Source organism: Dermacentor variabilis, unplaced genomic scaffold (genome assembly GCF_050947875.1).
Source record: "Dermacentor variabilis isolate Ectoservices unplaced genomic scaffold, ASM5094787v1 scaffold_13, whole genome shotgun sequence".
In the NCBI taxonomy this organism is placed as follows: Eukaryota; Metazoa; Arthropoda; class Arachnida; order Ixodida; family Ixodidae; genus Dermacentor; species Dermacentor variabilis.
Genome location: NW_027460291.1, coordinates 27,707,753 through 27,718,869, shown reverse-complemented (window position 1 = coordinate 27,718,869; position 11,117 = coordinate 27,707,753). Strand labels below are relative to the sequence as shown.

At 47.8% G+C, this 11,117-nt stretch overlaps 1 protein-coding gene across 1 annotated transcript; it reads left to right on the top strand.

The window, feature by feature from the left end:
- Positions 1-7,607: 7,607 nt before the first annotated feature.
- On the top strand, positions 7,608-8,750 carry LOC142566628 (alpha-(1,3)-fucosyltransferase C-like). The gene has a single exon (XM_075677464.1). It carries the CDS (start codon positions 7,608-7,610, stop codon positions 8,748-8,750), a length of 1,143 nt encoding a protein of 380 aa, XP_075533579.1.
- Positions 8,751-11,117: the final 2,367 nt, after the last annotated feature.

Sequence of the window (11,117 nt, the reverse complement as noted above, 5' to 3'; positions counted from 1 at the left end):
TGCGCTAATTTCGTAATATTATAAACGTTATCCCAATGTCGTCATGGCATCATAAGATACAAGATTTCTCTCGTCACAACATCGACTGGTTCAGAGCTTGTTGCCCTTTGAGGCGCCTTTGAAAAAGAGAGAGGAAAGGCAGGGAGGTCAACCAGAGGCGAGTTTCCGGTTTGCGAGGCGCCATTGATTACATTACCAAAAACCGGCTAATCGGTGGCCAATATTCTTCGACTGAAGGATGGCCTACGATGTCTTCTATCAGCTCTTCTTCGCAGGTTCTATGAAGAACGCTTGTGAGAAATACGAAAAACGCACCATTATATATAATCGCGAAAGGACACGACGTCGTGTTGCAGCGGCGGCCCGGTCATTGCGGTATCTCCTGCAACAACCTCACCGACGAAGCTGCTAGGAAAGCGCACGAAGGAACAGACCTGGTTTCTGTACCTTTATCGATGACTCCAATACGACGAGAGAAATTATTGAGACGTGGAAAATTCCCTTGAAATAAATCTGGTTTGCGAGACAAATGCTTGTATGTATTGAATCTCTTAAAAGATGAGGGGGGGAAATATGCGCTCACCGAGAGGGCATCGTCAGCACGAGACCACCAATTTCTCTCGTCGTATTCGAGTGCTGATTGCCGTGTTATAGTTTGTTAACGAAGCTTCCCCTCAAGTCTAAATATTTTAAGGCAGTTTTCCTAGTCTCTAAAGCCGCTCGAGTTCACGCTGCTCCTCTGGCGGCCATTTTTCCAAGAAATTATGCCTTCCAACCACTCAGAACGAGCAAAAATCGACTGCCGCGGACAACATCAGTCCCTTTCCACATAAGTATGAGGCTCGGAGCAGGAGCTATGGCGCTTGAAAGTAACCGTTGGCTTGACGAACCAACCAATTGAGCTACCTTTCCGGGCAACATTGAAGGATCACGAGTTCAAATCACATGTTATGTTCCTTTCCCCCCCTTTTTTTTCTTTTAATGTATTTTCCTTCATTTTATCGCTGTACGGAAACCCTCCTAAAAAAAATTATATATCCTCAATTATGTGTGGCCACACATGTGCAGGTCATAAATACCAGGTTCTCTAGCTGAGTGCCATCCATGCGGTATAACCGAGCTTAGATTGGTCCACCTTGACTGATCAAATAGGGCACCACTGTAGGTTAAATGAGGCGTACAACTCCTGCGGGACCCGCCGTGGTTGCTCAGTGGTTATGGTGTTAGACTGCTGAGCACGAGGTCGCGGGATCGGACCCCGGCCACGGCGGACGCATTTCGATGGGGGCGAAATGCGAAAACACCCGTGTACTTAGAATTAGGTGCACGTTAAAGAACCCCAGGTGGTCGAAATTTTCGAAGTCCTCCACTACGGCGTGCATAATCAGAAAGTGGTTTTGTCACGCAAAACCCCATAATTCAATTTTTAATTTAACTCCTGCGGGGACGGTAGAGTATCCGTCTCCAGTGCAAGAGGACCGTGATTCAAATCCCGGTGCCGCGCAATTCTCCACCGGAAAATACAAAAAAAAACCGTGTGTTGAGAAAATTGCACAAACAGGCCTGGAGTGCGGCCTGATCCCGGTGACCAGAACCGGTAACGCACTCTCTCACCAGAGCAGGATTGGCCACCCTGGTGCAGTACTTGGCCACAACCTCCTATATGAATACAACAATCAAACCCCGGCCCTCAGTCCCCAGCAGCCGCGAAGCAACTGACCAAGGCGGCGGTCAGATCTGTGACGCTGCAGAGGGTGCTAAGAATACCTGGCTCCGGACAGGCCGCCATTGGAATCTGAACCTGGCAACGTTTAACGTTAGAACGCTATCTAGTGAGGCGAGTCTAGCAGTGTTATTGGAGGAATTAGAGGGTAGTAAATGGGATATAATAGGGCTCAGTAAGGTTAGGAGGACAAAAGAAGGATATACAGTGCTAAAAAGCGGGCATGTACTGTGTTACCGGGGCTTAGCGGAGAGACGAGAACTAGGAGTCGGATTCCTGATTACTAAGGAAATAGCTGGTAACATACAGGAATTCTATAGCATTAACGAGAGGGTGGCAGGTCTTGTGGTGAAACTCAATAAGAGGTACAAATTGAAGGTGGTACAAGTCTATGCCCCTACATGCAGTCATGATGACCAGGAAGTCGAAAGCTTTTATGAAGACGTGGAATCGGCGATGGGTAAAGTCAAAACAAAATACACTATACTGATGGGCGACTTCAATGCCAGGGTAGGCAAGAAGCAGGCTGGAGACAAGTCAGTGGGGGAATATGGCATAGGCTCTAGGAATAGCAGAGGAGAGTTATTAGTAGAGTTTGCAGAACAGAATAATATGCGGATAATGAATACCTTTTTCCGCAAGCGGGTTAGGCGAAAGTGGACGTGGAGGAGCCCGAATGGTGAGACTAGAAATGAAATCGACTTCATACTCTGCGCGAACCCTGGCATCATACAAGATGTAGACGTGCTCGGCAAGGTACGCTGCAGTGACCATAGGATGGTAAGAACTCGAATTAGCCTAGACTTGAGGAGCGAACGGAAGAAACTGGTACACAAGAAGCCAATCAATGAGTTAGCGGTAAAAGGGAAACTATAGGAATTCCGGATCAAGCTACAGAACAGGTATTCGGCTTTAACTCAGGAAGAGGACTTTAGTGTTGAAGCAATGAACGACTATCTCATGGGCATCATTAAGAAGTGCGCAATAGAAGTCGGTGGTAACGCCGTTAGACAGCAAACCAATAAGCTGTCGCAGGAGACGAAAGATCTGATCAAGAAACGCCAATGTATGAAAGCCTCTAACCCTACAGCTAGAATAGAACTGGCAGAACTTTCTAAGTTAATCAACAAGCGTAAGACAGCGGACATCAGGAACTATAATATGGATAGAATTGAACAGGCTCTCAGGAACGGAGGAAGCCTAAAAACAGTGAAGAAGAAACTAGGAATAGGCAAGAATCAGATGTGTGCGTTAAGAGACAAAGCCGGCAATATCGTTACTAATATGGATGAGATAGTTCAAGTGGCTGAGGAGTTCTATAGAGATTTATACAGTACCAGTGGCACCCACGACGATAGTGGAAGAGAGAATAGCCTAGTGAAATTCAATATCCCACAGGTAACGCCAGAAGAAGTAAAGAAAGCCTTAGGAGCTATGCAAAGGGGGAAGGCAGCTGGGGAGGATCAGGTAACAGCAGATTTGTTGAAGGATGGTGGCCAGATTGTTCTAGAGAAACTGACCACCCTGTATACGCAATGCCTCATAACCTCGAGCGTACCGGAATCTTGGAAGAACGCTAACATAATCCTAATCCATAAGAAAGGGGACGCCAAAGACTTGAAAAATTATAGACCGATCAGCTTACTGTCCGTTGCCTACAAAGTATTTATTAAGGTAATCGCAAATAGAATCAGGAACACCTTAGACTTCTGTCAACCAAAGGACCAGGCAGGATTCCGTAAAGGCTACTCAACAATAGACCATATTCACACGATAGAGAAATGTGCAGAATATAACCAACCCTTATATATAGCTTTCATTGATTACGAGAAAGCGTTTGATTCAGTCGAAACCTCAGCAGTCATGGAGGCATTACGGAATCAGGGTGTAGATGAGCCATATGTAAAGATACTGGAAGATATCTATAGCGGCTCCACAGCCACCGTAGTCCTCCACAAAGGAAGCAACAAAATCCCTATAAAGAAAGGCATCAGACAGGGAGATACGATATCTTCAATGCTATTCACAGCATGTTTACAGGAGGTATTCAGAGGCCTGGAGTGGGAAGAATTGGGGATAAAAGTTGATGGAGAATACCTTAGCAACTTGCGATTCGCTGATGATATTGCCTTGCTTAGTAACTCAGGAGACCAATTGCAATGCATGCTCACTGACCTGGAGAGGCAAAGCAGAAGGGTGGGTCTGAAAATTAATCTGCAGAAAACTAAGGTACTGTTTAACAGTCTCGGAAGAGAACAGCAGTTTACGATAGGTAGCGAAGCACTGGAAGTGGTAAGGGAATACATCTACTTAGGGCAGGTAGTGACCACGGATCCGGATCATGAGACTGAAATAACCAGAAGAATAAGAATGGGCTGGGGTGCGTTTGGCAGGCATTCTCAAATCATGAACAGCAGGTTGCCACTATCGCTCAAAAGGAAAGTGTATAACGGCTGTGTGTTACCAGTACTCACATATGGGGCAGAAACCTGGAGGCTTACGAAAAGGGTTCTGCTGAAATTGAGGAGGACGCAATGAGCTATGGAAAGAAGAATGATGGGTGTGACGTTAAGGGATAAGAAAAGAGCAGATTGGGTGAGGCAACAAACGCGGGTTAACGACATCTTAGTTGAAATCAAGAAAAAGAAATGGGCATGGGCCGGACATGTAATGAGGAGGGAAGATAACCGATGGTCACTAAGGGTTACGGACTGGATTCCAAGGGAAGGGATGCGTAGCAGGGGGCGGCAGAAAGTTAGGTGGGCGGATGACATTAAGACGTTTGCAGGGACAACATGGCCACAATTAGTACATGACCGGGGTAGTTGGAGAAGTATGGGAGAGGCCTTTGCCCTGCAGTGGGCGTAACTAGGCTGATGATGATGATGATGATGATGATGATGATGATGATGACTAACGGAACCAAACACTTAAGCAAGCTAGCGCCTCGTATGGTATTCGAGAAGCGGCACACACCTAAATTCACCCAGCATCGATTGTTTTCTCTCGACGGATCTAGAAACTGCGGCTGGTTCCTGGAAACAATGATGCGCCGTTAACATCTGGGCATTGCATTCACAAATGCGTAAACACGTTTGACTTGAATGGCTAATAGCGCCGATTGTAACGGCTGTGGTGTCACGGAGACTATAGGACACCAACTGTGCTACTGCCCATTTTTTGAAAATTAAAGCCACCCGTGCTCTGCAGAGCTCTAAATAAGTAGGATAGAAAACCATTCACCTTGAACAAGATCTTGGACCATGGCCTCGCAATCGCAGCTACGAAAGACCACAAAAGCGCTGCTGTGATTTTTGAAAGCTTACAGACTGAGTGACCGTCATTGATGAAGAGCAGAAGGCTTACTATGTCGGCGAGAGCCACAGTGGGAATTTCTCTTCATGTCCCCCCCGCCTCTTTTTTTCCCTTCCCCCAGTGTAGAGTAGCCAACCGGACTCGGTTCTGGTTAACCTCCCTACTTTCATTTATCATTTTCTCCCTCTCGTCAGGCCGTCGTCATCTTACTGCGTTCATTGTTTTATAGACGTCATTATGTCTTTGTCATTCTGTCGTGTTCAAGCTGTCGTCATTCAATTATTATTATATAATACCGTTGCCATGCCATCGTCCTCACTGCGTCGTCTTCACACTGGCGTGTACTTGTCTTTTTCGGTTGAGCGCCTTCCACGGTGTAACAAAGGTTATCGGTCAGCGCGGGAGGCGCCCGCTTGTATCGCAAGTTTCTCGACTGTTATCGATAGCTCTTTTGTGACCGAAGGTTGTGTAATCTGATTGCATGTGCGACGTGAATTATGTAGAATTTTCTGGAGGACGCGCGGGTACCACCGATTACTCTGGAACCTTTGTTAATTCGTGTATAAAAGCCGACTCGCTTAACCGCAGATCCGCTTTTTGACGATCGCCGACTGTGTTCGCCGCTATCGTTGCGCTTTGAGCGTAGCCTACATTTGAGGGCACCGGTATGCTCAATAGTTTCGCCATTCACAGTTTCGCTGCTTTTTTCACCGTCGCTAACAGTGACAATACACTCTTGGTCATGTATTCGAAATCACATGCTCGTCGTCATGCCATCGTGGTCCTTCAATCACTGTCATTACATCTCCGTCATCCGATTCCCTTAATACCGTCATATTCACGCCATCGACGTGATACAGTCGTCGTCTGAGCACGGTCGTCATCCGTTTGTCCACACGCCGTCGCTGTTACGCCGTGGTTGTTATGCCACCGTCATCATTTAATAAACGTCTACCATTTGTCGCCCTGCCGTCGTCGTCATACAGCCTTCGTCGTTCCATTGCCGCCACTGCGTCTTCGTCATGACGTCATGGTCATGGCCGACCCTGGCAAGTGAGTGCCATAGTAAAATGGTCCGATACCGAAGACAACGTATGTCGCATATAGTTTATATGCGTATGTCGCATATATAAGCAATAGAAATGTCACAATGACAGGTGCAAATTCTAAATAAAAGTCACATCAGCAATACGGTGTGTCGCTACAGTATTCGAAAACTAATCGCATTATCGTCGACAGTCATCGTGAAATATAGTTCTGCCGGAATTTTTTCTGTTTTTTTTACTGTGCACTGTAAGAAGTATCGGTTTGCGTGACGGCTTATCAAGTAATAGTAGGAAATTCAGCATAACCGCGCTCATGCCGTTCAGAGCGTGGTGGGGCATAGTTATAAGCAGACCTTTTGTTTGCCCGTATGAAAGCCGTTGCAGATTATTTGTCTCGGCGCGACATCAGAATGCGTGTCTACAGTGGCTCTTCAAGTGCCTCCATCCACCGCATCCTGAAGAATAATAAGCATCTGTCGCGGCCAGTGCAAGCGTAAACTTGTAGAAATTAGCTGCAGTGATATTTCGAGCTGCGCACATTTTGTGTCCGTGGTGCCTTATTGCATCGCTTCGCCTGGCTTACTACTATTGAGTGTCGTTTCAGCTCTGTCGAAGAAGAATTATGTGACATTCGCTTGGGTGCTGTATTTGAGGCATCATCTTCAGACAGGAGCCTACCAGTGAAAGCAACCCGTCTTCGCCGTCGCACCACAGTGCCAAACACGTAAGTTACCCGGGTCGTACTATCTTTATTTTAGAACACTACCTCTTACAGCCCACCGCGGTAGCTCAGTCGCTATGATGTACCGCTGCTGAGGTGCAGGGGTGGGCTCGATCACGGTCGAATGTCGAAAGTGGTTAAAGGCAAAAAGCGCTCGTATACGTAGATTTAGGTGCGCGCTGAAGAAAGCCAAGATGTTAAAATTCATCTGGAGATCCCTAGAACGCCGTGCTTCATAACCGAATCATGGTTGTGGCAAGTAAAATCCCGGAATTCAATGCCTCTTGCGAAAGATGTCTTCGTATATTATTAGTTACCTTCAGCAGGTCGTAAGCGTAAGAGCCAGCTATCCTTACACCACAATTAAGGAACTGGAAAGACAAACCGCTCTTCCGGGTTAATAGTAAGCTTTGGGAAACCCACCTCACGCAAAAAATCTTGAGCACAGTTGTTTTTCATTTCGCAGTGCTGTGTCTAGCGATGCTGTTCAATTCCGCAAATATTGTCACTTATGTACTAGTTTTTGCAGCACACATTTAAAGTATTTTCGCGCACAGCGAGCGCCTAATTTTCTTTAAACTGCTTGTGGTTCTTTTTATCCGCAGTCATGGCCGCGCATCGCGAGGGCCACGTGGAAGAGATCGCACTTGTGCCACTGAATCAACGAGTCCGCCTGATTCCGAATGGAACCATTCCTTCCGTTCCTCTCCATGTGCCACAGCACAATCAAACCGTGCCACGCTGCAACATAATCGCCGTTTGCTGCTGCTATGCCATTGCAATTGCGATAAGCTGTGCCGCCATGCTTTACCAATTTGGAGTTTTTTCTGATCTGGGATACTGGACAACACCGACGCTTCGCGGCCGCCGCAACGGACAGGGCACGCCTCTTGTCGTTTTATGGAGCGTACCGCGGGGTGAAGGGGTCGTGGAAACGGCTAACGAATTGGTTATCGTTGGCTACGAACCAGTGATCAGTGCATGCTACAACGGCGGAAGCCAACGACCACGCAATTGCGTGTTTACGGAGAACCACCGCCGAACGCAGGATAGTAACGCTGTGGTGTTTCACAGCGCATTCTTCAGCGTCTACGACTTCCCCAAGAAGCGCGCCGCTGATCAGCTGTGGGTGTTATGGGCGCCAAGCCACCTGCTACCTGCTCGTTCCAAGTCTCTTCGTGGACTTACGGTGGAGACGCTGCCGTCGGTGGCTAAGATGTTCAACTGGACATTGAGCCGTTCGGACGAGGCTGACGTCCACGTACCGCACAAGCAATGGCGGTGCGGTGGCCTCGTCAACGACTTTCGCAACCTCACGGAGTGGGAACAGAAAAGCTTTCAAGACGCGACGAACCGGAAGGACGCCGCCTGGATTGTGGACGAGTGCCAAATGCAGCGCATCCGGAAGCAAGTAGGCCAGCCGCCTGCAGCCGCAGTAGCGTCGCCCATTCGTCTGAGCCTAATCACTGCGTGCGGATCTGCCTACTGCAAATCCCGGACGGAATGCGTGCGTTATGTGGCGGAGAACTTCCACTTTATATTTGTATCCAAGTCACCTGGCTGTTTCGCGAGCGCGGATGAAGTTATCTACGACGCGTTTCAGTACGACCTCGTACCCGTGGTTTTCGGGCTACCAAACGATGCTGTTGGCTTGCCGAAGCATTCGGTTGTCAACGCGGCCTCACTTAACAAGCCGGGAGAACTGGCCAAGCACCTTCGCTCACTTCTAGACGAACCGAGCAAGTATGAAAGCTACTTTGCCTGGAAACGCGAATGTGTCGTGACTTCACCCCACAGTGACTTGTGCGCGCTTTGCGACGCACTCTACGAAGAACCAGTGAGGGCGGCAGCATATTCTCAGGCTCTCGAGTGGTGGACAAATATTACAGCCTGCTCAGATGTCGCGCTAAACTTTTTCAGCGGAATAGTTGAAACGCCCATGTAAAATCAGGCGTGCCCATATTCACGGACTTCAGTACCGTGTAAGTAGTGGAATGTGCTACGACGGTGGCAAGGCGAAGTGCGTATCTCTTCACGACGATCCCGAAAATCTTATTGCTGCTGTCGCTGCATGGAATGCCTCGAATTATTTTTAGTATTCGAAACAGTTATGCTTGTCGCCATACATGTGCTTATGGCAGACGAATATCTGCTTAACATAGCAGTTTTATGCCGCATGACGAGCTGCCCTTGACACGTGTTTATTATGTTGACAACGTAACAAAACATGCAGAAACGGAACAAACTACGACTATACCGCCAGTATGTTTCTTTCACTGCTGGCACATAGATTTAATGAGGGAGCTTAGTGCTCGTGCACATCTCAACCACCCGAAAAAGTGATGTCGTTTAAGCTCGTCCTTTTGGCATTGATCTTTATCTTGGCTGTATCTGAGAGACGTATGAGCATCACGGCTGATTGTAAAAAAAAAGGAAAACATATATTAGCTATCTAGGAAGAAGGAATAAACGATAAAATTTTAACTGGTCACCGAGTTCCTTTTCGCTACAGTGAGAAAGAATCCACTTGTTCTCAGTCTGTCTAAGCATAGAGAACTGACTTCTTTTATATTTGTGAATGTTCATAAACAGAACTAAAATGCACATATTAGTCCAAATAGCTGCCAAATAGTTTCGGGTTGCTTGACAGAGTGCAATCTTAACATTGAGACATAAAGACCTGCGCATAAAGACCAGTTAAGAAAGGACAAAACAGGTTATGTCTTGGACGCGTGCCGCATTTACGTGCCTTCCAAATGCTGCTTTTCTTCTTTAGGTTCGGACACCGAGTATACAGCCTTCATATTATGGCCACCACTCCCGATTTTTTTGAAAGAGACACGTACTCTTTACACTACACTCCTCCGTCTCAATCGCTACGTTGGCACACGAGTGTACCAAAAACGAAGACAATTGCTACTGTGGCAATAGAGTGTGTGCAATGCCCAGGTTTCACTAGACCTGCTCTCAGGGCAGATGATCAAGGTTATAATACAAAACACTTCGATTTCGTTTGAATATGGTTCACAGCACATCAGTGAGTGAGTGTGAGTTCTAGTAAGAACCTCTTGGCCTTTTCAATGCCACAATGAATTTATAGGTTCACGGGTAAGTTAAAAGACTCTATAGGCTTTGTTATTTATGCGGGCAATCAACTAAAGCAAAAGCTTCTCGTGATTTACGTGCCAAAGCCACGGTCTATGAGGCGGGCCCTAACGCCAGATTCTAGATAATTTTGACGACCTGGGGTCTTTTAAAGCACGCCCGATGCCTGTAGACAGCAGTTTCTTGCATTTCGGTACTAGAAATGTGGCCTCCGTGGCCGGGATTTGATTCCGCGACCTCATGCTTACTAGCGCACCGTGATGGGCACCAAGGAACCATGGCGAAAAAGAAAAATCGCCGCCCTCCGTACAGATGGTTTACCAGCGAAGCTGAAACCTGCGGCCCTGGTGTCTATCACTAGGTAAATTCCGACGGTTCATTTTTTTGTTTTACGTGCCAAAACCACTTTCAGATTATGGGGCACGCCGTAGTGGGGGACTCCGGAAATTTTGACCACCTGGGGTTCTTTAACGTGCACCTAAATCTAAGTACACGGGTGTTTTCGTATTTCGCCCCCACCGAAATGCGGCCGCCGTGGCCGGGATTCGATCCCGCGACCTCGTGCTCAGCAGCCTAACACCATAGCCACTGAGCAACCACGGCGGGTACCCGACGGTTCATTAAACGACGGGTTGGTAGGCTGCCGGATTCTCGGTACGCAGTTGTTGCTTACGCTCGGCTGCACGAGCCTGTGCTTGTGCCTCGGCTGCAGCATTGGCACGGTGTAGATAAGCTAGTTCCCGGTTCTGCTTGTGGCTTTGCTTAAGGAAAGCTGCATGCTCCTAACGAGCACGTACAACACGTGGCCTACCCACACGGCTGTGCGCGCGCTCGGCTGTGGCGAAGAGCAACGACGTCACTACTGGCGCAGCTAATTCAACACCACCCACAAGGCCTTTTACTCCGATCCATAACGTCATGTTACCTGGCCCAACTGGCATGCGGACGCTTCGAGTAGGCAACAGTGACTTTGACGTCACCACTTTCATCACGGCAGCCTTGTCAATAAAAATTTCGGGCCAGCTAGCATGACGTCATTGATCGGAGGGAACAGGGCTTGTGCTATCGAGGTGGTGTTGGCTAATCGTGTGCTTCTTCCTCTCTCTTTTTTTTCCTTCGCGCATGCGCGTGGTGTTGCGCCGTAATACTTTTCGGCATACGCGCAACCGACAGACAGAGCGACGGATGGAGGGACGGACGGACGAAT

Excerpts from the sequence above, each read along its gene's own strand:
- LOC142566628 (XM_075677464.1), top strand. The coding sequence starts at position 7,608 with ATGCTTTACCAATTTGGAGTTTTTTCTGATCTGGGATACTGGACAACA.